The 27,969-nt window shown below is 44.5% G+C and overlaps 1 protein-coding gene across 1 annotated transcript in view; it reads left to right on the top strand.

Annotated features, from left to right (window-relative positions):
- The window catches only part of CENPE (centromere protein E), a 3,008,010-nt gene extending 2,982,135 nt beyond the window's left edge, over positions 1–25,875 (top strand). The window contains exon 49 of the mRNA XM_044063442.1: positions 25,722–25,875. Coding sequence (XP_043919377.1) covers positions 25,722–25,875 — 154 coding nt within the window. The remainder of the gene's footprint in view (positions 1–25,721) is intronic.
- The last annotated feature ends 2,094 nt before the right edge of the window (positions 25,876–27,969 follow it).

The following is a 27,969-nucleotide window of genomic DNA, read 5'->3' as shown; positions in this document are numbered from 1 at the left end:
TTACATATATAGCTTAATATTTCCATCTTTTTTCTGGTTCTTCTTCCCTTCTCTAACTTTAAAAAAAAAAAATTGCTTAGATGTCCTTCAAGAATGCAACTGCAGTCATAACATATGGGTTGTCCTGCCTCCGGCAGCCCTCGGTCGGCCGAATTCCAAAGTCTGGGTCCGGCGTCGGCTGGTGTCGCCTCCTCTCCGACGTCACAATGGCTGGAGTGTGCCAAACTCCTCCCTTACCCGTAATGCCCCAGTCCTCCTCCTCCCTTCATATCTTTTTGCCACGTCTCTGTAAGCATCATGCTCCACTGCTCTGAGCAACTTTTTAGGTAAGTGAATATTTTTTGTGGGCTTAAGTCTCTCTATCTAGTTTCTTCCTTCAACCTTTTCTATCACCTCCCCTCTGCATTCGCGTTGGTTAAAAAAAAAAGTTCTTCCCTTATTTTGTTAGGAGTGTGTGTGTGTCTTTGTGTTTGGGAATCTCCCATTTAGGTATGTCAGAGACTCCCAAACCAGGATTTTTAAGTGCACAGAGTGTGGCCATAAGTTTTCCCCACCTGATGGCCACACTCTGTGCATTGAGTGTTTAGGGGTGGCCCATCTAGAGTCCTCCTGCTCGATCTGTGTGGGATTCAACCCCTGCGCATTGATCAACAGGAGGAACAAACTGATATTAAAAGCCTTCTCCTCCTACCACTGGGGCCCAAGCCTCTAGTTCTTTTGCTACCCCTGCTTCTCCATTTTTGCCCCGGCCTCTGGGACTCAACCTCCCGCTAAGAGGGTCGGGGATAAAGACAAACATAACCATAGGGACAACATAGGAAACGCCCCCCCCCCCCCCCGACCACTCATTATCTACAGGTCCCCCAGCCAAGATCAGCTCGGCTTCGAGAGTGGAGTCTCCCCAGCTCTATTCCCCCCTCTCCTTCCCAGAGCTGGAGGTGCTTCGGAGCAGCTTAACCAGCCTCGGTGTCCTTCCACCGCCCTTCTAGGCCGGTGCCCGTGGCCTCCTCATCCAGATCACCCGTAGTCTTTCTGAAGCCGAGGTGGCCAGGCTGATGCATCGTTTCATTTAGACCCAGATACAGATGGGGGTCTTGCCTGCCCCCACTCCCTCTGGAGCGGGGGGCATGCAGTCCAGCTTCGTTTCAATTTCTCCTTCTCCGATCCGACCCCCAGTTTTGGAGTTCTCGGATCTGAGGACACACTGCATCGAGGGGGTCGATGCTGACGGGTACCTCGACGGTGGCCATTACCTTGGGTGGGTTAGATCCGACAAGTTCGGATCTGTCTGGTTATCGGAGCCATAGCCTCGGCGCCAGATACCCGGGAATGGTTTCAGCTTCGAGTTTTTCAAAGCAGAGCCTTCCAATCAGAGTCTCGGTACCTGGAGGTTCAGCTCTGGCTCCACCATCAGGGCAGAGGGTTGTGGACCCGTCTTTAGCCCCTTCTCAGATGGTCCGATGTTCTTCATCTCACATTGCTGCTGTCCTTACACTTGGGTAGTCCGCTGTCCTCGGTCGGCCCGAATATCAAAGTATAAGGCTGACGTCGGTCAAGGCGCATTTGACTGACATCAGGACGTCAGGGTACAAATGCGCATGACCGACGTCATATCCTCAGTCTTTTTTGCCGCATGGTCCGATGCAGAAGCAGCGTTGCAAGTGCCGGTTGGCGTTCTGAAATTTTTCGAATTCGGAGTTTCAGACCGTGTCAAAGTTGGCTAAGTACCCCGTTGGGGAATATTTTAGTTTTTTCTTGCCTCAGTGGTTTACCGGATGTCAGAAAAAGTGAATAACTGTATTTCTTGTGGGAAACAGATACCGCATAGAGATTATCATACTTTGTGTATTCCTTGTTTAGGGCCTGAGCACGACGTTGTTGGGTGTCGCTCTTGTGCTAGATTCAATAAGCGCACTATAAAGAGAAGGTTAGATTGTGCCAGGTTAGTCTTCGGGAAGCGGTGTAATTATAAAATGCCGTCGGATGCTCCGACGCCCGCTTCTTCGAAGAAGCGCAAGGACAAAGCTGCTAAGCCTAGGCTAGAAGAACCGTTCGTTCCAGACGCCGGTTCTTTAGAGGTGTCGGTGGAGCCGGTGGTTCCGCCGGAGGTTTCTTTGGAGTCCCAGGGAGAGACTTTGTTATTGCAGGATGTGGCCTCTCAGGAGGCAGGTCAGGCCGAAGGGGCTTCTCAGGTTACTGTACTCCCCTCCCTTCCTAGGGTGGTTAGGCCCTCTCCTTCTGTTTCCAAGGCTTCTCCCAGAGGCAGGCCAGGTTTAGCTTCAGTTGGTGTCACCCCTAGTTCTTCAGGAACTGTGCCCAAGAAGCATATGCTTAAAATGGCAGAAGATTTGATTACTTTGATTAGAGGTTCCTTGCCCCCTCCTGATAAGAGACCTAGGGTGGAACCTGAGCTAGGGAGTTTTGAGCAGGCTTCAGATGTTTCAGAGTCTTGACTGAAGACTTGCAGGAGTATTCTCCTTATTCTGATTCTGATGTGGATGATTCTACTCCTTCTGCTTCTCCTCCTGAGGATTTCTCTTTTCAGAGACTCTTCATTCCATGAGGGAGCATTTTAAGTGGGAAGGTCAGGACTTCTCTGATTCCAGGAAAAGGCTTAGGGAATTTTTGTTTTACCCCAGCATAGGCCTTTGGCTATACCTCCTGTTCTGGATGTGGTGGAAGATGTTTTTGCAAAGGCTTCTCTTAATCCTGATTCTTTGCCTCCTGCTCCAGTTAAACCGGATAGGTATTACAGGGTGCCTGAAGCTCATAAGTATCTTTTTAAAAGTCCTAGGGCAGACCCAGAAACTGTTAGTCAGGGGCCTAAAGGTGTTAAGGCTTCTGTTGTCAAAAATCCGGTTCCTCCAGATAAAGAGGCCAGGGCTTTGGATAGATGGGGAAAGAAAGTTTATACTTCTTCCACCCTAGCTATGAGGGCTTTGAATTGCCAGTTTCACATGTTGAAATACTAAAACTATCTCCTTTCACAATTGAAGTCTAAGGTAGATGCTCTGGCGGAAGGTATTGAGTGTAAAGAGTTACAAGATTTAGTACATGTTTCTGAACAGGTGGGTAAGCATTCTTTGCAATGTGGTTTTGATGCTGTACAGGCCTCGTCTAGGGTGGCTGCCACTGGGTCAGTTCTTCGCAGGCACGCCTGGCTGAGGGATCAGAATTTATCTGACCATGTTAAGACAAGGATTTTAGATGCTCCTTTACAATCTGATGTGTTGTTTGGTTCTCCTGTTGAGGCAGTCTTAAAGAAAATGGAAGACAAGGCTAAGTCTATGCAGACTGTTAAAGATTTTTTGCAGGTTCAGCCTCCGAAGTTTAGTAGAAATTGGCCTACCAAGGGGTGGACGTATCCTTCTTATGATTCCCAGTCTAGGGGTAGGTCTAGACGTGGTAGGGGCAGAGCTCAGGGCTCTTTCAGGCCTAGAACAGGGAGTTCACCTGCACAGTCTTCGGGTGAGGGCAGGGGTCAGTCCTTTCGTAAACAGACCCAATGACCTACCTTTTCAGCTGCCAGAGCTTTCTCATCTGGCAGCACCTTTGGGAGGAAGGTTGGCACTTTTCAAGGAAAATTGGAGTTTAATTACCCAAGACAGATGGGTATTGGATATCATACACCACGGTTACAGGTTTTATTTCCATACCTTGCCTTCTTTCAAAGGCATGCCAGACGTTCTTCCTCAGCAAAGAATAGAGGCTCACAAACAAATTTCTCTGTTACTTCAAATAGGGGCCATACAGCCGGTCCCTATGCCAGAAGTGGGCCTAGGATTTTATTCTCGCCTGTTCCTAGTACCAAAGAAAGGGAACACGTGGAGACCAATTTTGGATTTATCTACCCTCAACACTTTTCTGGACATTCCCAAGTTCAAAATGTTGACGTTACAACAGCTTTTACCTCTGCTGGGCAAAGATCATTGGATGGTAACTTTGGATCTCAAGGAGGCTTACCTTCATGTTCCTATCAGACTGAGTTGCAGGAAGTATCTGCGTTTTCGGGCTGGGACTTCTCATTATCAGTTCTCTGCATTGCCCTTTGGCTTATCTACTGCGCCCAGAGTGTTCACGAAAGTTCTGGCTCCAGTGATAGCTTTTCTCAGGCTAAAAGGAATACAGATCTATCCTTATTTGGACGATTGCCTGATTCTGGCTCAAGGAAGGGACGAGCTTCTTCATCATTTGGAATATGTGATAGCAGTGCTAAGATGCCTGGGGTATTCTGTGAACGAAATAAAGTCCAGTCTAGTACCCTCTCAGGACATGTGCTTTCTGGGTGTAAGACTGAATACAGCATCCCAGATGGCCTTTTTGACCCCGGACAAACAAAAGAATCTTTCCCTTTACTTTCATCAATTGTCTCAACAGTCCAGGCTGACTGCAAGGACAGTCCTTCAAGCCTTGGGGTTCATGGCATCTTGTATTCTGGTGCTTCCCAATGCCAAACTGTATATGAGGAAGTTACAATGGTATCTCAAAAATGTATGGACACAGCACTGCCAGGATCTGGACACTGTCATTCAAATAATACCTTGCATTCAAAAGGAATTTTTGTGGTGGGCTCAGGAATGTCACCTAAACAAGGGACTCTCTGTGACCCGGCCAGAGGCGAGTCAGATTCTAACGACAGATGCCTCAGACAAAGCTTGGGGAGCTCATCTGAATGGAAAGTGGATACAAGACAAGTGGCCTGCCAGACTACAACATCTACATATCAACTTGAAGGAGATGTTAGCAGTCCAGTTTGCATTAATAGCTTTCAAGGATTTACTTCTTCCAGGGCAGGTGTTGATTCTAACAGACAACACAACTGTCATGTGGTACATCAACAAGCAAGGGGAACACATTCTTATCCTCTATGCAGGCAAGCAATGATTTTGTGGGAGACTGCTCTCAGTTTACAGCTAAATCTTCAGGCAAGGTTTCTGCCGGAGCACAGAACTCCTTAGCAGATGTGTTGAGCAGACGAATTATGGATCCCCACGAGTGGAAATTGGATCCTCATGTATTTCAGAAATTGACAGTGTCATGGGGAACTCCAGACATAGATCTGTTCGCTTCTCCACTAAACCACCAGCTGCCAAAGTTTTGCACGAAAAGGTTTCATCCCACAGCTTGGAAAGTGGATGCTCTTTCTTTCAATTGGAGCAATCTTCATGTGTATGCCTTTCCACCTCTGCCTCTCCTCCCAAAGGTACTACTAAAGGCCAGATAGGACAAGCCAAGGATGATTTTGATAGCTCCAGATTGGCCTCGACAGCATTGGTACCCATTACTGAGAAGCCTGGTGGGAGCCTCCATGGCCTTTGCCTTAGATTCCACACCTGTTGTCTCAGGAGGACAGTCATTTGCTCAATGTCAAGCTTCACTCTCTTCACCTAACAGCCTGGCATATTCTGTTTTGAACCATAGTGGGTCTCAACTTCCACAGCAAGTTTTGAATGTTATTTTGGAAGCTAGAAGGCCTAGTACAAGGAAAGTGTACGCAGATAAATGGAAGAGATTTTTATTTTGGAGTGCAGCAAAGGATTTTGATGTTTCTGAGCCTAATTTAAGTGTGGCTCTTCAATATCTTACTGAGTTACTGGACAAAGGTTTGTCCTCTTCTATTAAGGTTCATGCTGCAGCAATTTCGCTCACTATGATTGTGACCCACCATTGTTTTCTCATCCTTTGTTCAAGCAATTTCTTAGAGGGGCAAAGAATATAAGACCCCACGTAGAGCTCCTACTCCTGCTTGGGATCTCAATTTTGTGTTGGAGAAACTCACTCTACAACCTTTTGAGCCTGCAGCTACTACCGAGTTGAAATATTTATCATGGAAGACTGCTTTTGTTGGCCATTACCTCTGCAAGAAGGGTTTCTGAGTTGCAGGCCCTTATGGCGGTTGAGCCTTTCTTAATTTTCCATAAGGATAGGGTATCTTTACGTACTAATCCTTCCTTTATGCCTAAAGTGGTTTCTAGTGTGGCTTTAAACCAAACTATTCATTTGCCTACTTTTATGCAAATCCCCAAAATAAAGGGGAAAAGATTTTGCACACTTTAGATGTACACAGGCAGTTGCGATATTATTTGGACAGAACTAAAGGGTTCAGGCAGTCTCAGCAGTTATTTGTTTCTTTTGCTTTGAGTTCTCAGGGCAAGCCTGTGTCAAAACAAACTATTTCTAAGTGGATTGGGTTCTGCATTGCTTTCTGTTATTCCCATCATGGCAAGGAGATTCCAGCTGGGATTAGGCCTCATTCCACTAGGGCTACTGCCACTTGACAGCTTTTTGAGGGGTGGCAACTAAGTATATTTTGGAGGCAGCTACTTGGAGTTCAGTGCATACTTTCTCTAGGCATTATCACCTACCACTTTATTCTAAATCTAGGGCTGGTTTTGCCACTGCTGTTTTGCAGGGCATTTTGGCAGCTCCTGCTTCCTTATAGTTTGGCCATCCTCCCTTACCTCTGCTTTGGGATTCTACCCAAGTGTAAGGACTGCAGCAATGTGAGATGAAGACCATAGTACAGTTTTGTACCTACCATAAATGTAGATGTTCAAGATCCACATTGCTGCAGTCCAATTTACCCTCCCTCCTTCCCTCTGTAGTTAGAGGCGGTTGTGTGGGTTGGGTTGTCAATATGGTGTATATTGTATATATTGTACATATTTTTAGTGCTAGGATGGTTGGTTGTTTGTTTGCTGTCTTTTGGTTTTGACCTTTCTTTTTAGGGTCTTCTGACATCTGGGGCAAGAAAAGACTGAGGATATGACGTCGGTCATGCGCATTTGTACCCTGACGTCCTGATGTCAGTCAAATGCGCCTTGACCGACGTCAGCCTTATACTTTGATATTCGGGCCGACCGAGGGCAGTGGACTACCCAAGTGTAAGGACTGCAGCAATGTGGATCTTCGAACATCTACATTTATGGTAGGTACAAAACTGTACTTTCTCCTTCTGCCTTCACTGTGGTGGAGAGCATTTCCTAGATCCCATCGAGACCCTTGAAGATATTGTCTTCCGAGTCTGCCCTGGCTCCCACTGTTTCTGATATGCATTCCGCCATCCTGTTACCTCAGGGACAGCCTGCCACCTCTTCTCCCCAGGGAGCTCCTGCATGGGAGCAGCCAGACATTTTCAAATTCTCCCCAGAGACTCCCCCTTAGGAGGTGCCTCGAAAACATACATGTAAAATGAGGTACATTGACTCCCCACCGGAGTCCCTGGTGGAGGACACCAATTTGGAGAAATGGTGTAGGGTTCCCCCCAGTCACCCCCCATAGAGATCCTTCATCAGCGAGGGGGTTGGTCTTCCCAGAAACCCAACCCAGACTAATCGGTATTCTTGGAGGTGTTTGGCACAGGACCCTCTACATCCTGTGTGTCCCCTCCCGTGGATCCAGTGGTGGATCTAATTACATCTTGGGCATGGAAGGAGCCGGACAAGGTGGAGCCAATCCCCAAACATTCTGATAAGATATTGAGTGGTCCCTTAGATAGGGATCCCCTGTCGATGCCATGGTAGTGGCAGTGGCCACTAAGAAGGAGCTCGCGCAGGAGAGCTCCACGGTTCATCCGTCATACTAAGAGTCCAGGATGATGGACCGCTTTGGGAAGTGGGTGTATGCTTCAGCCATGTTTTTGGTATGTGCAGTGAATTAAATGGTACACATAATTGGACTCCAGCGAGACCTAGTCAAGGAGATCGCTGAGTCTACCCCCAGGGTCCATGTTGTTGGAGGATAAGAAGGTTTTCTTCTCTCGTATGGCCACCCTTGCATCTATTGCTAACATCTCTGTGGCTTCTCTCTCATGCTACTGAGAGTGCCACTAGAGCTGCCCGGACAGGCGTTGCTATCGGGCATTATGCCTGGCTATTGCTCTGTGCATTCTTGGATCCCTTTAAGGCGTCTTTTACTAATGCCCCTTTCGACAGTTCCATCCTCTTTTGAAAGTTGGTACGTGACACTCTTGTCCAGAACGAGAAAGATGGGAAGACTGCCTTCGGAATCTGCTTCTCCACCCCTCAACAAACCTTTTCAAGGAATCGGCGGGGGAGGCAAAGATGATGTGGTTCCTGAAATCTCAAAACTACTCCCAGGAAGCTCATGACTCGCTTTCCCCTAGATGCAGAGGGAGATTTGATAGATGCCGCCCCCGAAGCAGAGGGGGGCTGAGGAATCATGGGTCTAAAGAGCCTTTGTCAGACCGGCCTACACAGCATCGCTGAAGGGTTGCCTGGCTGCTCGGCTCTGGAGGCAGCCAGAGAACACCTCTCGCTACACCCAACAGCCTTGGAGTCGATCACAAACAATTGTTGGGAGTTGCAGATTATATCCAGAGGCTATTCAATCCCCTTCATTCAACCACCACTTCAGCCCAAACAGCCTCTGGACATTCCACCCATGCAGAGGGATGAGGCAGCACTGGTAATTGCAAAGCTGTTAGAAAAGCGAGTCATCAAGCCTATCCCTCTAGACCAGTCCAAATTAGGCATCTATTCCAGATTCTTTTTAGTGCCAAAGAAAACTTGGGACTTGAGACCCATTCTGGATCTTTCCACCTTAAATCTCTCAGTTGCAAAGATGAAATTCTGGATGGTCATTCTTTAATCTCCAAGACGCGTACTACCACATCAAGATGGACAGGCGCTCTCTGAGGTTCCTCCACTTTTGGTTGAGAGCCAGTCATCAGTTTAGAGTGCTCCACTTTGGTCTCCCCACAGCCCCCAGGGTGTTCACTGAAGTGATGGCAGTGGTACCGGCTCACCTGCGTCTGCGCTTCCAGGTCTTCCCTTACCTGGACGATTGGCTCCGTCCTGCCCCTTCCAGGCATTGACTCTGCCAATTAAGGGATTCCATTCCTCAAGTAGCCTACCAGTTGGGCATAACCATCAATCTCAACAAATCACTACTGATTCCAGTTCAAGTTCTAGATTTCATTGGAGCTCGGTGGGACACTACTCGGACAGAATTCAGTCCTTGAAACTTCATGTTGTGTGTATCCTTCAAGCCCAGTTGCTGATGGCAGAATTGGTCTTACGGGCACTGGGGTTCATGGTGGCCACGATCACCCTCATGCCTGTGGCTGGATTACACATGAGGGTACTGCAATGGACTCTGGCGGTTCAGTGGTCATTGTTAGATCTTCCATTGTCTCTCCCAATTTGCATATCTCGAGCATGCAGAGCTTCCCTTCTATGGTAGATTCATTTTCCAGATCTTCTTCGGGGTCGCCCCTTTATTCTACTGGTCCCCTTAATCACGGTGACCACGGACGTCTTCCTACTCTGGTGGGGGGTGGCATTGTTTGGAAAGGACAAGTCCAAGGCACGTGGTCCTCCCACGAGACCCCGATTGCATATCAACGTCCTGGAGATGAGGGTGGTGCTCCTAGCATTGCAAACTGTCCCTGCCCGTCTTCCTCTCAGGATGATTGTTATCCAAACGGACAATATGTCATTTCTCTGGTACGTCAACAAACGGGGAGGGAGCAAGGTTTTACTCCCTGTGTTACGAGGCCATGAGTGTGTGGGAGTGGGTGATCTCCACCGGCCATTTTCTGATAGCAACGTACATTCCGGAGAGGTCCAGCATTCTAGCAGACAGGTTCAGCAGGCCTTTTCTGATGTCTCAGGAGTGGTCTCCGAATCCTTCAGTAGTGAAACAGATATTTCTCAAGTGGGGCCAGCCTCGCTGCAGTCTCTTCACCTCTCCTTCCAACGCGAAGTGCAGGGAGGCTTTTCACGCTGACCCCCCCCCCCCCCCACACACACACACACACACACACACACACACACACACACACACAAGGAGAAGACCCCAGAGATGCAGTGATTCATGCTTGGCCATCCTTTCTTCTGTATGCTTTCCCTTCTCTCCCTCTGATCCCGAAATGCCTTCAGAAAGATTGCAGGCTGGGGAGCTCAGTCACCCTCATTACCCCATTCTGGCCTTGCCAAGCCTGGTTCCCCTCTGTTCGGTCTTACATAATGTGTCCTCCATGGACATTAGATCCGGTTCCAGACCTCATCTCTCATCCCTCAGCGATACCTCACCCAGATCTGGTCAGTCTGAAGCTCATCGCATGGCTGCTCTGGTTCTCATGATAGCCTGGGCTCCCGAGTTATCCTCACCAGTCAAAAAGCTAATGGTTGCGGCTCATAAGTCTTCCACTAGGAAGATTTATCCCAGCAAGTGGAAGTGTTTTGCTATCTTGGCCTCTCGACGTGATCTAGATTCTTTTACTGCTGCAGCTCTGATGGTTCTCGAATTTTTGGCATACATTTTTCACCGAGGCGCCAATTCTTCCATGGTCAAGGTCCAACTGGCAGCTATATCTAATTTTCATGTAGGCGACAACATGGCTTCTCTAGCTTCTTCTATGCTTTGTAAAGCCTTTTTGATGGGTACATTTTTGTTTTGGCCACTAATTAAGGACCCAACGCCTCCTTGAGATCTTACACTGGTTCTGCAAGCTCTTGTTTCTTTCCCTTTCAAACCAGCAGCTTCAGTGGATTTACAGTTCTTGACTTGAAAAACAGCTTTCCTGATCGTCATTACATCAGCCAAAAGGGTTTTGGAACTTCAGAAGTTGTCAGTCAAACCTTCATATATGAACTTTCATAAGGACAGGGTGTCTTATGTACTAATCCCTCTTTCCTTCCCCAAGGCGGCTTTGGAATCGAACATTAATCGCCCTGTTTTCTTTCCCAATTTTCAGAACAAGGGAGAGTACAAATTGCAATCGACAATTACAAGACTAAGTCTTTCCGTAAATCTGACCAACTCTGTTTCTTATTCTAAGCCCTTTCTAGGGAAACCTGTAGCAAAATTTATCATTGCTCGTTGGATTTCCCAATGTATTATCCTGTCGTATTCAGCTAGAGGTTTGTCCCCAACAGATCATGTAAAGGAGCATTTGACTAGATCTATGGCTACTTCAGCTGCTATCTGGTCCAGAGTTTTGCTGGATATTTGCTCTGCAGCTACTTGGGCATCTTCACATACTTTCATTTCACACTATAAGTTGGACATTCTATCCAGGTTCATTTCACACTATAAGTTGGACATTCTATCCAGGAACAGGGTGTCCTATGGCTCTGCCGCGCTCCGGAATATACTTCCATGAGGGCCTCCCAGGTGTGTTGGTAGCTGGGGACTCTGTCCCATGGTTTGAAGGACAAATGAAGTCAACAACTTCAGATAAAGACGTTATGTACTCACCATACCGTTCCTTCTGAGTTGTTGCTCTTCATTTGTCTTCAACCGTCCCTCCCTCCTTCCCCCTGCCTTTTGTGGCTGCGTGGTGGTCTGGATAGAAGAGGTATAGTCACCACATTCATTCATTTGCTATTCTCCTCGTATATCTGGAGACCTATGGTTATGAAGTAAAGCCTTGGGTCAGGTTGGGATGCTGTGGTTAGCAGGAAACTCGATCTGATTGGGAGGAGGAGAACATGGGGCATTATGGGTAGGGGAGAATCTTGGAGCTCAGATCAGATGCTGGAAATGTGGCCGAGTCAGATCCGAGTACCTACAGGTTGAAGACAAATAAAGAGCAACAACTCAGAATGTTATGGTGAGTACATAACATCTTTATTTACCATCATTGATGATCATCTTTTTCTTCTACCTCAATCTAAAATGACAAAGGAGAATGAAAAATGTCTAAGCCAACCAGGTTTTAAAAATGCACATCCTGTAGACAAAAAAATGCCAAATTCCAGTGCAAACTGGCAAGTGTGTATGCTGTGTGTGCTCTTCTCCTTTAGATACTGATTCTGAGATATGTGCAGGTTTCATCTTCCTTCCCCTGTTTGAACATTGCAGGAAGTTGGTTTTGTAGGGTCTTCTACCTTCAACCTCTTCTATTTCTGCTTTTGTGTCTGCTGGAGTACCCCCTTCCAAGAAGCTTCCTGAAAAGACCAAAGGGGATTCGTCGATCAAGAGGGAAGGAAATGATCCTCTGATCATTCTTCTGCTGTTTCAGGTTCAAATCCATCTGAAAAAATTTCCAAACTATTGGAACCAACAACATCCAGGTGTGTGGCCCATCGCTCTTCCTTCTTTACTCTGGAACCAATCATTTCTCAGATCCACTCACCCTTCCTCCAAGAAACTCCAAGAAGTTTTTCCAGGCCACCTTCCACCTTGTCTTCTATCATGTCCTTCTAGGAGCTTAATGATAGCTGATGTTGACAGAATAATGTTTCTCCATGTCCAGATTCAGTTGGCAGTTATACCAGCTCTGTCTCCTATCAGAGCAGTGAGCCTGCCATTGACTGTTACCCAGTTGCTGAAACCTACTCTGATCCAACCTTCGATTTTTGGAGCCATCGTACCCTAGACTTCCAAGTTTAAGTTGGATGCAAAAGCTTGTCTTTCTTCCTCTCTGTCACTGATCCTTTTGGCACTGACCTTGTCAGAGCCAGAGGGTTCTTGGTGCCAAAGCTTTGGCAGTGGATCTGAGAGGTTATGGTCAAATCTGATGTCCTCAGAGCCTCAGTGCTGGACAACTCAGCTCTGACATCTGCTTTGAGGCAGAGTCATGGTGATGCTGTGAGCCCTCACGGGCAGATGTCTTCGGCTTCTGCTAGGGCAGCTCTTGCTTTTGTATATCCTTGGCCTTTGAGGTAGTAGAGAAAGCTTTCTCCACTTCTGCAGGTGACATGCTTGCCCCCCCCCCCCACGATCCACCCCTTTCACAGAATGTCTGCTGTGGTCTCTCAGCCTATGCATCCTGTCACAGTGAGGTGATACAAGTCTTGAGACAGTCCTCATTCAGGGCTCTTCTCACACTTGAGTCCCCCCCCCCCCTTGGAAGCATACGTGCAAGAGCAGGCAGCTGAATTCCCCACAGGAATTACACTCAGAATGTATGGTCCCCAATATCTCCTGTTGAGGAAATCTCTTTTGATGAATTAATCAAGCTTTTGAGACAGAAAGGTGTTTGGTCTTTTGAGCCTCCCCCTTTACAAAGGGAGTCAGCATTTCTTGAGGTTTTCAGAGTTGGCTAAGCTACATTCTGGATAGTCCCTCTAGCAGATGAGATGGTGGACCTAATTCTCCTTTGGGCATGGAAGGATCCGGGTGTCAGAGACAGTCTCCAAAAGACTGGATAAGTACTTGGTTTTCTGCCAAGGGATCAGGCTCATTGGAGCAAGGGTCTCCAGTGGATGCTATGGTGGTGGCAGTGGCCACCAAGAAAGAACTTGCAGAGCAAAGTTGTACTGTCCCCCCAACAGAGAGTCAAGGAAATTGGACAAGTTTAAGAAGTGTGTGCTTCTGTCAGCAGTCTTTCCCTTTAGGTTGCTGAATTATTTGGCACATGTCACAAGATTTCAGAGAGACTTGATCAAAGGGTTTTCCACTGCCGTCTCTGGGCCCATGTCTGCAAAGGACAAGACTGTTTCTGTGCAACTTGCCACCCTACAGTCTCTATTGAATCCCTCTATAAGGCTGATTTCATGCACCCGAGAAGGTGCTTCAAGAGCAATAAGTTCAGGAATAACTGAGACTGCATGCATGGATGCACTTCTTTGACATCATGGAGCCTTTCAAGTCATTGTTCATCAATACTCCCTATGATGGATCTATTTTATTTGGTCTCAAGGTTAAAGAAACCCTGTCTAGGACTGAACAAGACTGATCTTATCTGCTGTAGGGGTCTGTTGTTCACTTGAAGGAATAGGTGGCAGGAAAATGTAGTTCCAGAAGTCAACAAGGCTGTTCCTGGGACTCCTGTTTGGAGAGATTTAAATGACAACCTCATGGCAGAGGATGCCCACAAAATCAGAGTTTCAGGAGTCCCTTTTCTGAGAAACCCTGTCAGCACTCTTGAAGGGTTTCCTGACTGCTGCACTCTGGAGGCAGTCCGAAGGTGCTCATCTCTGCATCCAAAATCTTGAACAACCATCACCAAAGACGCTTGGGTGCAATGGATTATTACCATAGGTTATTTCATACCCTCACCTCCCACCCCCATCATCTTTGTACAAAACTTCTAGATGTTCCAACCAGTCAGAGAAAAGGAGCAGCCATATAAATAAAAAAACTTCTGGAAAAAGGTAATCCAGATGGTCCCCCCGACCAACAAGGATTTGGAACTTATTCAATATTCATTTTGGTGCCAAAGCAAACTGGGGACTTGAGACCCATTTTGAACGTTGACATCTTAACCCATTATATCAAGCGCTCCAAGTTACGAGTGGTCACAGTTCAGTCCATTCTGACACTTCTGGACTAGGATGATTGCCTTTGCTTAATAGATCTGCAGGATTCGTGTAATCACATCAAAATAGACAGTCTTTCCAGGAGATTCCTTTACTTCTGGCTTGGAGCCAGTCATCAATTCAGAGCTCTGAGCTTTGGTCTCTCCTCAGCCCCCAGGGTGTTCAAGTGCATGGCAGTGGTCACAGCTCACCTGAAACTGCTAGGATTCCGGGTGTTTGTATATCTTAATGGTTGGCTTATCTCTGCTCCCACCAAGCATCTTCTGATTCAAGCCAGGTACTATTTGCTCCAACTATATCTCTTCAACTGGGCATTACAGTGAACTACACTGTCTCATCTCTTCCCCACTTAAGTCCTGAAGTTCATTGGTGCTCTTCTGAACATGGTTATACAAATTGCATGTCTCCCTCAATCAAGGATTAAGTACATCACAAGGCCAAGCATCTCAATGACTTTCTCATCCTTTCCCACCAGGACTTATTGCAACTTCCATAACTTGAATACCATTATCAAGATATTACCTGAGGGTGCTGCAATGGATGCTGGCAGTGCAATGGTCTGTAAGACTACATTCTCTCTTTGCACCAATACGTATTATAAGAATTTAAAGAACACGTTTTCTGGTGAATCACTGCAAGAGAAGTTTCTTAGGGCCACCCTTTTACCCTTCCACCACCCATGGCCACCTTGACTACAAATGCCTCCCAATTGGGGGAGGGTATTACGTTAAAAGGATAGTCTAAGGTACTTGGTCCTGTCTGGATGCCAGTCTTCACGTCAGTGTCTGGGAAATGAAAGCGGTCCTTTTAGTGTTTCAGGCTTTTGAAGATGCTCGCCATCTGGGGATGATTGCCATTCAGACCAACAATGTTTGTTGTCTGGTACATCAAAAAATGAGGGAACCAAGTCTTATCCCCCTGTGTCGAGAAGTGATGAGAGTTTGGCTGTGTGTGATAACTTTTGTCTGCTTTCTTCTGGCAGAGCATATTCTGGGGAAGTCCAACATCTGAAGACAAATTGACCAGGTCCATATTACTTACCTCATGTGTGGTGTCTCAATCCTGTGGTGTTGGAAACAGTTTTCCGTCAGTGGGGCCAACAATGCTATGATCTCTCTGCTTCTGCACTAAACTTCATGTGCAGCAGGTACTTTGCCATGACCCCCCCCCCCCCCGGAAGGGAGAGTCACTGAACGACACTGGTTGGGAGGGTGGCCTAATGGTTAAGCTGTTTGCCTCACAAACACAAGGTGCAGGGTTTGAGTCTCACAAGGGATAATTGGCTAGGCTTAAAATGGCTCGCAAGAGCAGTTAGCTTAGTACTAATCTATGAATCTATGTAGTTCACAATTGGCCCCAGGGACTCCTGTGCACTTTTCTTCCTGTTCCACTGCTCCCAAAATTCCTATAGAAAGCATTGTACTGGAAGTGAAAAGTAATCTTCATTTCTCCTTTCTGGCCTTAAGTATGTTTTCTGTTGCCTCATCTTCTACATCCCCCTTGGGTATTGGAGCTGACCCATCACGAAAAACTCAGCTAGACCTTCGGACCCTCAAACTGGCCACATGGATCTGATGTTGCCATTTTAATTCATTCCTCAACAAATGGGTCTCTGATCCAACCCAGCCGCATTTCTTTCAGACTGTTGGATCTGACTCTTGAGCTTCTTTCTTTACCCATAATGCTTCAGACCCCCATACTACCCCAGATCTTGTTTGCCATGCCTATAGTACGGATGTAGATTGCGCTCTCATGAGCTCTGGGTATAGTTTATTCGCTTTTTTGTGAGTAAAGATTACATTTTTCTAAACTTTTTCTTCGTTACGTTTAGCCTCTCCTCCCTTTACTCACTTAGTGTGCGTTAGATGTTTTTTCTTCATACCAGTTACTGTCGGGTATTTCTAGTTACCACTGCTGGCAATTGTTGACCTTTCCCTTTGCTAAAATGTTCTTAGTCGCATTCAGGGTACCTATTTAATACAATTGCTGGTATTAAACTTTTCTACCATTCTGTACCACTTTAAAAAAAAAAAAAAGACTATTCTCTTTCCTTATCCTTTTCCCCTTTCATGCTAAGATGGCCGAAAAGCTGACAGGATTCAAAAAGTGCACTTCCTGTGGGTATAAGATGCCCAACTCTGGTGCCCACAGGGAGTGTGTCTATTGCTTAGGAATAGTCCATCTGGAAACCCCTTGTCAAATCTTTGTGGGTTTCAACTCTGTAGCCCTAAGAATAGAAGCAATAAATTAGTTCTGAAAGTTTTGCTACTTACTTCCGCTCCTTCCTCTTCAGCTTCCTTCTCAGAGGCTCAGACCTGCACCCAGAAGTCTAAATCTGCTTCGGAGCTCAGGGAGCATAGAAAATGCTCTCCTGTCCAGTCTCCAAATCCTGCTTCTGCCTGCCAAACCACCTAAGCATTCAGATCTGATTTCTTTGGATTCAATAACCAGGACGTCCAAGTCTCCTCATCCTCAAAGTTCCCATTTCTCTCCAGAGCCTTTTTCCCCTAGGTTCCAGTCTCCAGTCTTGTAGGAGACACCCAAAAGATTGTCCCATCCTCTTTCCACTTCATCTTCTATCCGATCCTCTCTGAAGTTCTTTAGAGCTCAGATCGAGATGGGGTCTTATTGATACCGGCTGCAGTCTGATCAGTTAGCCTTCAACCTGTATCCCATTGCATTGTTGCACCTTCTTTTATCCATCCAGCAACTTTAGAGCCGTTGGATCTGAGAGTTGAAGTGTCAGATCCAAAGACAGCTACAGCTTCCACTCTGACTGTGTCCCTAACTCATTTTGTGCTGACCCCCCCCAGAACAAGAAGAGTCTCTGAGCAGAACCATTGGCAGAAGATCTGGGAGGATGCCTTAGACTCTGAGGCTTGGCTTTTGGAGCCTTTGCATTAGACAACTTGTGTCCAACTCCACCCTCACAGTGGGAACCTGGGCAAGGTCAGAGCTTAGTAGTACCTTGATTTTCAGCTCCAGTGAGGCTGTGACAACAGCTTCTCACAGTCCTTCTGCTTTCAAGATGGTGGAGAGGACTTTCTTTCAACGAGAGTACATTCTACTCTTGCTTCTTCAGATCCCTCCTCCTTTGGATCTGACTTCTGAACCTCATCAGCCAATCCCTCAAGGACAGCCAGTTTGTATGAGCTTACAGGATACCTCTTCAGATCATCCCAATGAGGAGGTCCCCCAGAAGGGAATTGTGTTAAAGGAGGCACATAGATTCCCCTCATGAATTTGTAACCGAAGACACAGACTTTGATGAAGGGGAGGGGTCCACAAGATCTTCACCAGTAGACATCTCCTTTGTAGACATTCTAGAGATCCTTGGCCAGAAAGGTGGATGGTGTTCCGACTGCTTTCTTATAGCAACGTATGTGCCAGGAAAATCCAACGTGCTAGCTAGCAGACTCAGTAGGACTATTCTGATGCCTCATGAGTGGTGTCTCAATCTAGCAGTGGTGGAGAAAATCTTCCATCAGTGAGGTCAACCTTACTGTGATCTCTTTGGAAGTCATCGAGCAATGCCCTGGTCCACATTTGGCCCTCCAGTCTCCTCTGTGCTTATCCCTTTCCCCATTACCTCTAATCCCCATATTTCTTCAGAAAGCACTCTGAAGAGCAAGGTTATCCTCATTGCCCTCATTTGGCCTTGTCAGGTGTGGTTCCCCTTCCTTTGGTCTCATCTCCTATGTCCTCCTTGGACACCTGATCCCTGCCCAGATCTGATGACTCCCCCAGACATTCCAATACTCAAGATGACTTTCTTCCCCAGTTTGCCAAATGTGATATCCCAAAAAGCCTCCACTAGACAAGTTTATAAGAATAAATGGAAAAGATTTTCTTGTTGGGCCCATCAGAGAGAACTGGATCCTTTTACTGCACCTATTCCTGCTGTTTTAGATTTTCTTGTTTCAGTTTTTCAAGAAGGAGCTAGTTTTTCCACCAATAAGGTTCAGTTAGTAGCCATCTCCAATTATGACAATGGAGATCATGCTTTCCCTCTAGCTTCTTCCAAGTTGTGCAAAGCCTTCCTTAAAGGTACCTTTTTGCTTAGATCTCTGATTAAAGACCCTGCTCCAGTATGAGACCTTAACTTGTGTTGCAGAGTTTGATTCAGCCTCATTTTAAGCCCTCTGCCAGGTTTGATCTCAAATTTCTTGTAAGACAATCTTCCCAGTGGCCATCACTTATACTAGGCAAGTTTCTGAACTACAAGCACTGTCCTCAAAATCACATTATTTGATATTCCACAAAGACAGGGTCACTTTACGTACTAATCCATCTTTTCTACTGAAATAGTCTCCAAGATGAACATCAGTTGAGTGATCAATTTCCCTGTGTTCTTTCAAAATTTCCAAATAACGGTGACTACATGCTTCACCTATTAGATATGCATAGATAGCTTTGTTTTTATCTTCATAGGTTAAAGGATTTAGAAAAACTGGCTAGTTCATCTCCTTTGCCACTAATAGAGTGGTAAAACATGTTTCTAAAGTTACCTTAGCTAAATGGTTAACACTGTATTTCATATGTTTATTCTCAGCAAGGTTTGCCTTTGCTGACACCTCCGAAAGCTCACTCCACTAGATCTATGACTACTACATCTGCTTTCTGGGCGAGAGCTTCTGTTGATACTTGTGCTGTAGTCACTTGGTCCATATGCTTGTATCTTTATTGCTCATTACTAATTGGCTGTCATTTCCAGAATCGGAGCTGCCTTTGGTTCTGTAGTACTTTGGAATATCCTTCCATGAAGGCCATCCAAAATGTTGTATCTAGATACTCTATCCCATTTATTGACAAACAAAAATGACAACATCTGATACAAAAGTTAGGTACTCGCTATAACTGTGCATCTGTGTTCATTTTCATTCTTTCTCACCCCGCCACCTCTCCTTCCCCCTATTCATTTCTTTTGTTAGTGATTTCATAGAAATATTGGAGCCACTGTTCCTGCTTGAGACTCTATTCTTTCTTTACCTTTTATGTTGGTGATAACCACCTTTTTTTCTGAATGAGCAGCAAATTCATTCTCTGGTAACACAGGAGTTTGAGGCATTATGGGTAAAGGGAAGGAGCTCAAGAGTCTGATCCAAGAGTCTGAAAGAAATGCGGCCAAGATGGATCTGAGACCAGTTAATTGAGAGGAATGAAAGTGAACAACACAGTTGCATAGTTATGATGAGTACATAACTTTTATTTTCTGAACGTCCAATGAATGGGTACACAGTATAGGTTTTCATCCCCAGTAAGTCGCATTCCTTATATCTTCTCGGAAGGATTCTAAAAGAAAGGTGTATAAGAATAAGTGGAAAAGATTCTCCCACTGGGCTGCCCAGAGACAGATATATCCATTTTCGGGTCTATATTATAAGACCAAAAGTTTAAAATCGCAAATGCTGTAAATGTCGAAAATGCTGGAACTCAAAGTGCTTTTTGTGAGGTCGCAGCACAGTGAAGACTGGAATATCTGCCCTTTCCTCAATGTAGTGCGATCCCGGAGTTGGTATATATATTTAGCAGGGGAGGTAGGAGGCACAGCCCCGCACAACAGCAGGTTCGAGTTCTGGCATTTTCAACATTTACAGCATTCAAGATTTTACACTTTCGGTCTTATAATATAGACCCCCAATTTCAGCCCTTCTAGACTTAATTGCTTACATATTCACCAGTGGTGCTAGTTATTCAGCTGTAAAGTTTCAACTTGCGGCTATCTTCAGTTTTCATGTAGGACATAACCAATCATCTTTGGACTCTTCTAGATTGTATTAAGCCTTTCTTAAAGGTGCTTTCTTACTCTGCCCCCCCCCCCCCCATATGAAAGACCCTACTCCACCATGGGATCTAAATATTCTTCTACAAGCCTTGGCTCGACCTCTATTCAAACCACTGCTAGGGCAGATTTGAAATCTTTGTCTTGGAAAACTGTTTCTAGTCACAATCACTTCAGCCAGATTGAGTATCAGAACTCCAGGCCCTTTCATCCAAGCCACCATGTCTAATATTTCACATGGACAGGGTTTTTCTCCACACAAATACTTCCTTTGCACCTACAGTGGCCTCAGAAACTGCTATGAATCAGTTGATTGACCTTCATGCATTCTTTCCAATGTTTTCCAATAAAGGAGAGTACACTCTTTACCTTTTAGATGTGCATAGGCAACTTTGATTCTGTATCCAGTGAATGAAAGATTTGAGAAAATCAGACCAGCTGTGTATTTCCTTTTCCAAAGCCAATCTGGGAAAATCTCTCTCAAAGGTAACTTTAACCAAGTGGCATACTGACTGCATTTCTTTTGTATACAACAAAAATGGTCGGACATTTCCTAGACGTCCTAAGGCTCATTCCACCAGATCGGTGACTACATCCTCTGCTTTCTGGTCTAAGGTTTCTATAGATGACATTTGTGGAGCTGCCTCTTGGTCAACTGTCATAACTTCATTGCTCACTACAAATTGGACATCTTGTTTAGGAATAAAACAGCTTTTAGTTCCAATGTGCTTCAGAATATCCTTCCCTGAGGACCACCCTGGTTTATCTAGCTGGGGAATGGACGAAAAAGAAAACGTCAGATTAAAAGTTATGTAGTCACCATAACTGTGCATCTCTGTTGTCTGTTTTAGACTGAGGATAGTGTGGACCTCATCACTGCATATTTTGAATTTCTACTTCTGCACAGATGTTCTGAATTTCTGGCATGTATGTGGTGGACTGCTGTTAGACTTAAGAACATCAGGTATATCTCAATTTGAAAATGGATACTGTAATATATTAACCACAATTGCATTTCTTTCATCTGTGAATTTGATTATTTTAGGTAACGAAATAAAAATCATCCATAATTGACTTCTCTGAAGTGGAGCAGAGCATTACATACTTGGCTTCACAGATAGTCTGGGCCTGGGTATTCTAAGCGTCTCTCTTTGTGGTGTTATAGTAGGGTCTACTTCAAATTACCTAAATTTTATTTGACTGAAATTCATTTGACTGAGACCAAAACACTGAAAGTTCAAAAGACTGAAAACTCATTTGACTGAAACTCATAACAGTGACAAATTAAAGAAAAAGGTATATGCCCTTTTCCCCACTGTAGTGCGATCCTGGAGTTAGCATATATAGTTAGGGGGGCTGTGGGGGGCACAGGTAGGTCTAGGTAAATATTGTTTTCTGCAAAGTTATTCTTGCAGTTATAAATATCCATGTGTATGGTTTAAAATGTATAAAGTATGTGGGGAGCTTCGCCCCCCACACCTCCCCCCAACTATACATAATAACTCCAGTGGTGGTACAGCGATAGCGTTGTTACCTCACAGCAAGAGGTTCTCCCGTTCGATTCTCGGCTTGACTTGAGAGTGCTTTCTGTGTGGAGTCTGCATGTCCTCCCCGCGGTTGGGTAGCGTTCAAAAGACATGAGTGAGTAAATGGGCGTGCCTTCATTGAAGGTTGGGCGTCGAGCTGGCACCTCGGCGTTTCGTGTTTAAAAAAAAAAAAAAAAAATCTACTGCCAATCATTAGCGGACCACAGTTCCGCTGTGGCAACTCCTTACCGGGAAAAGCCGAAAGACAAACAACAACATGTAGAGTAACATTACTGTGTTTCTGCTGAACATCTGCGGTGTTTCTTTGAAAGTGTTAATGATTTTAAGCACACACTGTCTTTGCGTTCAGTATGTGAATATTTTCCTTATGTTATTCCTGACCTCTTGCACACTGACATATTATGTGAAAAAAGAAACCTGAAAATTTTTAGAGTTGTGCTCGTTAATTTTTTTACCTAATAGTGCCTTTCTGGGACCAAACTAAAATAATTGTGCAGGAAGTTCTCTCTAGAATTTTCCCCAGTCCCCAAATTAGTACTTTCTGACAAGGTGTTGCACTAATATTAGTATTCAGTTTACAGTCCACACTTTCATAGGTACTCAATAGTCTAGTTTGATACATAGATGCCTAGCTATACATTCAGATTACGTTTTTAGTCCTTGTATTTTAAGCACAAACAATCCATTGACAAGCAGAATATTTACATGTTCCCCCGTGTATCTATTAATCCTCAACATTTCTTTCAGCAGTCTGGTTTGCACACCTGCATCACTGTTTGTAATGTATTTTGTGCTATACAGTGTTATCTTTTCACTAATAAAGTAATAAATAGCAGTTTCATGTAGCTGTTCAAAATTTGCAAGTTCTTTACTTATACTTGTTTGGAAAATGCCTTTTTCTAAAACAGATTCTGCAAGCTTTCCTATCATGCTACTAGCCACACCTATAAACCTGCATTTCAATGATGGGATGTTTTCTGTTACCTTCTCCTTGGATCCCTTTTTTAATATATACAGTGTGGGAAGAAATAGCCATGGAATTGTTATGGCTAGGCTTGTATAGGCCCTAGGGCTGATAGCCTAGTACCAACCTTTGAACTACCTCATGAGTCTGATTTCCATATTCATTATTTTTAAAGTACGTCCTGCTTTTATTTCTCATTTTGCCGTATTTGATGTATAGTTTTTTTTAACATGCATACTTTTCATCAGTAAATTCTTTTAACTGCCGTAGTAATTTTATGTCCACTGCTTTCAATAAAATAAGGTGAGACTGTAGCTCTTATAAAGCTTACCCTTTGTTTAGTAATGTATTCCATGAATTTTATCCTTAATTAGATAATCATGCAGCTTGCCAAATTCCCAATCTTTGCATCTGTTTTTCTGACTGGTAATACATGGATCTGTAACTTCAGTAAGAGCATCAGTTGTTTTAAAGAACCCCAGCAGTATTCTCATTAGTCTTACTGGCATATAAAAATATTTGTTTAGACATTTCTGGGGAAGAATTCTAATTTTACAAGCCCTGGACATGTATCTTGATGGCTGCTAAATTTGTTTCCATTCCAGCTGTTCAGTTCGCTTCTGTATCTCATCTTCCCATTTCTGTCTCATTTCTGTTCTTCCACTCCCCTCCATCTCCTTCAACCACCTTTTTTCATATTTTCCTGAGTCCCATTGTTGGCCTCCCATCTAACTGCTGAAGCCTACACACTTGTGTGCTCAATCTCTCTCTCTCTGTATTTTGGGTTCTTCCTTCCCTTCTTCTATCCTCTCTTAGTGTTTCCTCATCTTACTACTACTACTCCCTGATATTTCTGCTATGATCTGTCCTCCATTTAAAATTCTTACTTCAGCTCTGTCCATGCTTTCTGTCTCGTCCTAATATTTGAGGCCAGAACTTTACATTTTCCTTTTCTTCCCTCATCTCCAAGTAAGAGATTCCCTATCCCATTCCTAGTTCCTGTATTGGTGTCATTCTCACTCCATGCCTTCCACTCAGGTTCTTGCCACTGCATATTAAACCGTTTTTCCTGCCTCCCGTGTCCATTGTTCCTGTTTCCCTGGTTTTCCTTCAGCCTTAACTTCTTCCAGTCCACCTTATAATCATCTGCTAATGTAAGTATGTTAGCAGCCATGAATGACTGCAGATCTTTTGTCTTCCATCTCCCATTCTGTGACAGAATAAATACCTTCAGTACTTGTATTCTGTAGTCTATATCCATTTTTATCATTTTACATTTTTGTACCCAATCCACGCCTTATTTCTTATATCTGTGTATGTACTGCAGCGATTCCCCTACCTTACCTCTCAGCCATATTCCCAGGTACTTACTTTCCTCCTTCCACAAGGCTGTTCACCACTATTGTGTGGGTCTTTGGTTGGTTAGCTTAATACCCTGAGGGTACGTCTGGGTGCATCATGGTGATTAATGCATCATCTGCATGTAAGGTAATCTTTTTCCTACCACATCATGTATATCCTCTTACTTGTGATCTTTTTCTCTCTTCTGCTGGGGTGCAATATAAATGTCAAAGGGTAATGCTGACAAAGGGTTACCCCAGTCTAGTCACCCTTGTGCTTCTATCTTCTCTGAAAATCAAGCTCTAATTTTCACCACAGCTGAGACTCTCTTACCCATTCTTCTGGAAAGTACCATTTTTACATAGTCTCAGAGAGATATCCACCCAACTCCATCGAAAGCTTTTTTTTCCACAGTGAGAGAGATCTGTCTTCTCATTTTCTCTTGTGCATATTTTGTCATCTATATCTTATCAGGCTATATGACATTGTGCCCCCCCCCCCTCAATTATTTGCAAACAGCACTTGTAACAATGGTTTAAAATTGATATTTGTCTTTAGGAGGATGAGGCCAGTAGATCTTTCCTTTCCTTGTAAATAACTACTATGACAGCTTTTCATTACTTTTTTTTTTGGGGGGCGGGGGTCATTTCATTAAACCCCTTTGTTCTTTCTCACATTTTGACCTCCCTAATGTTTCTTACCCCCTCTCCCACTTAGTGTTACTTGTCCTCCCTGTTTAACTCCTGATATCTCCAAAATTCTCCCTACATCTCTAATGAACACCCATCTCTTCCCATATATGAATCTTTTATATTCCTCTCTCAACCTCTTGTTGTCACAACCTTACAGCTAGAGCATCGGTTGTCTTTGAAATGCTGTTCTGCTACTTTTTCTTCCAAATTTTTTCATCTTACCAGTTTTATAACTTATCTACCTCTGTCCCTCCCCTTCCTGTTTAAATCCCCTCTACTCCTCTCTCTCCCCCTCTCCATGTATCTGTTAATTCCTCCTTCACTGCTTCTTTGTTTCTTGTATTTCTCTCACTGTTCGATACCTTTGTATTTCATCTCTTGCCTTCTTCTTCTTATTCTCTTGCGCCTCCCCTTTTATTTCTTTATTTTCTGCAATAACTTCCCTTAGTATATCATAGCATGGTCTGTTAAGGTTATGTGCTGTATCTCAACCCTGACCATAAGATGTTTTATGCATCAGTGTGATGATACTCTCTCTATCAGTTCTTAACAAATATATCTAGGTGAATGGTATGTAAATTCTACTTCTCCTATTCCCCTGTTATCCTGCCGTCCATGTCTACAAACTCCACTAGCTTACGGTAGCTTTTTAAGAATTTTCCCTCCTCTTGACTTTTATCCCTCTGCCTTTTGCCTGCCTTTATTGCTGTTGAGTTGCTCAAGAGTGATCCCTGGTGCAAGGAGGTGAACTGGCAGACAAAAGGATAGACATGCGAGTTTAGCTGACGTGGCATGAGAGCTTGTATTGTCATAAGGAATGAATTTGTCCCTAACAGTGGGAAGTTCTGCTGCAAGATGCGATTGTGGATGCTGTAGGACCCATCAACAGGAGGTTCTTTTCATGGATCAGCTGATACAGTAAGAGACTCCATTTTGTCTGAGGGAATCTTCTGACTGCTACATCATAAAAATATGGACTTAGGGTTCAAGCTGTACAAGTAAGTTTACATGGATGTACCTTACACTTTTGTTTAACTTTTACAGTTTGTGTGTTGTGTGCACATTAGGATATTTTCAATTTGTGATGTACTTTATAGATTGTAAAGAAGGGAGAATGATTATTTTGTTCTATGGAACCAATATTGCATTTTATTATTTCTGCAGGTATGCTACATTGAAAGCAAATTTGGAATATAAAGAAACAACACTTAGGAGACTAAAAGAAGAGCTGCGAAAAGCACAGGACTGCCAAGATTCTTCAGGTACCAAAATAATGTGTAGTTTTAATTACCCTGATTTAAAGCAGAATGCAGCGTGAAATGTTACTCTTGCTGATGTAACTGCTAAACCTTTTTACTGTCCTTGTGTGCTAATAGTTTAGTATGATCTAACATTGCTGTCCATTCTCTCATTCTGCCGTTTGACTGCTCCTTTATTCCACTCTACTTCAGCACTTTTAACTTCTTGTTGGAAGCTCCCATATCACTCAAGGGTTTGATTTCCCTACACTGAAAAATGTTTTGATGTCTTATACTAAAGGAGAACTGTGCCTAGCCTCTGAGGCCGCAAGTTCTTTTCTGCCACCTTTACAGCTAGGATGGTGAGCTTGACATTTGTAATGGAATAGTTTTTGCATTTAATGCCTAAAGTACTGAAGATTTCTAGGTATTCTTTTTGCGGTCAAATTTTGACCTATCTTTAGCACAATTTCTACTTCTAGGAAGAAGCATGACAAGAAACACTGTCTTAATCTCCAGCAATTGAGTCCAGCCATTCATAGGAACAAAAAGAAGGAAATGTCTGGCCTGTCTTACTAATCTGAGGTCAGCGGTTGAAATTGCCATTACAGAGAGAGATTGATAGAATGGTCCCACGTTCAGTCACAGGCTTTTGACATAGCACTGTCAAAGGGCTAAAAAGGAAGAAATGAAGCGAAGACAGTGTCATAAACTTCTGGAGGGAGCACCTGTGCTTAAGAAATGAGTGGTCGCCACAGCTGTTGACTAGGAAGCACTTAAGTATGTGCCTATCACCAGTTTTTAAAGATGATGAAGGAGCCTGGGAGATGTGCATTTCTAGCAGCCACCCTTGTGGTTCCATCCTGGAGTGCTAGTGCTGTTTATTCCCCTAGCCATTCAGCTGGAACTTGTGGGTTCCTGTTATGTTGTCGAAAGACAACAATGTCGAACGCACAGAAGAGCGAAACCAGCAGATATTGACGTTCGGATTGTGGGATCGCAGTACCGTGAAGATTGGAATATTTGACCTTTCCTCACTGTAGTGCAATCTGAGTTGGTATATATATTTCGTGGGGGGGCAGCCCCCCGCAATAAAAGTGTTCGATATTCAGCCATTTCGCTCTTCTGAGCATTCGAAATTGTCTTTCGACAATGTAATATGAACCTGAACTTGCTTGTTGATTAGTTGAGCCACCCTTTGAGTCACTTGGGTGCTGCCTGTTACTAGTACTTAATCTGTCACTTTTCTCCTTAGTCACTCCCACCTGTTAGAGTACAGCAGTGCTTGATGACCCAGAAACAGGAGGCATCCACAGTGATGTCCTCCCACTCCAGGGTCTGCAGTCCAAACCTTAAATTTCAGGTTCATTGCAGTCTGATGCAATCCTTTAAATGCCTGTTTACCTGTCTATCTACCTGCCTGTATATTATTGATTGGTTAGTCCAGCTAGGCTGCCGGCCTCTCTTCAAGGAAGACCAGAGGTGGGGCAAATTTGGCCAGGGCACCAGGAAACTTCTCCTACTCTCAGGTGCTGTGGGACCTTTGCATAAGCATGCCTGTAAGAAACCTAACCTAATGCTACCGCTGGAATCAGGAAGAGTTATACAGGTTCCTCTACAGTTGTCCACTTTATGATCAACTTTATTTACATTCCCCATATGTTGTTGCATCAGTCAATATTTAGGGACAGAGATCTTAATTTTCAACTGATTCCTTCACAGACTCAGAGTACTTGGACTTCATTATTTCTGAGTAGGATAAGAGAGAACTAGACATTGCTCATGCAGCTCCCCTTCTGAGTAATTTATTGATGTTCATCGTGTTACCCTGCTGCAGTCATCACACTTGGGTTATCCTGCCGTCAGGCGGTCCCGCAGTCGGCCCGAATTCCAAAGTCTTGGTCTGGCGTCGGTTGCTGTCGCTTCTTCCCTGACGTCAGTGTGCCAGGGGTATATGAGGCATCCGATGCCATTTTCTTCGGTCTTTCTTGCCACGCGGTGCCCGAAGCAGAAGAAATTCGCAAGTGCCGGTCGGCCGACACCTGAGATTTTCGATTTGAATTTCAGTCCGAAGTCTTCAATAAAGCTGTGTACCCCGTTGAGGAACATTTTCTTGTCTCAGTCCGATGTCAGAAAAAGTTAACAATTGCATTTCTTGTGGGAAGCAAATACCT

The sequence above is a fragment of the Protopterus annectens genome, chromosome 2.part1, assembly GCF_019279795.1.
Source record: "Protopterus annectens isolate FY-2018-M chromosome 2.part1, PAN1.0, whole genome shotgun sequence".
Taxonomy (NCBI): domain Eukaryota; kingdom Metazoa; phylum Chordata; order Ceratodontiformes; family Protopteridae; genus Protopterus; species Protopterus annectens.
The sequence above is the reverse complement of the archived record's forward strand: the minus strand, read 5'-3'. Positions and strand labels throughout refer to the sequence as shown.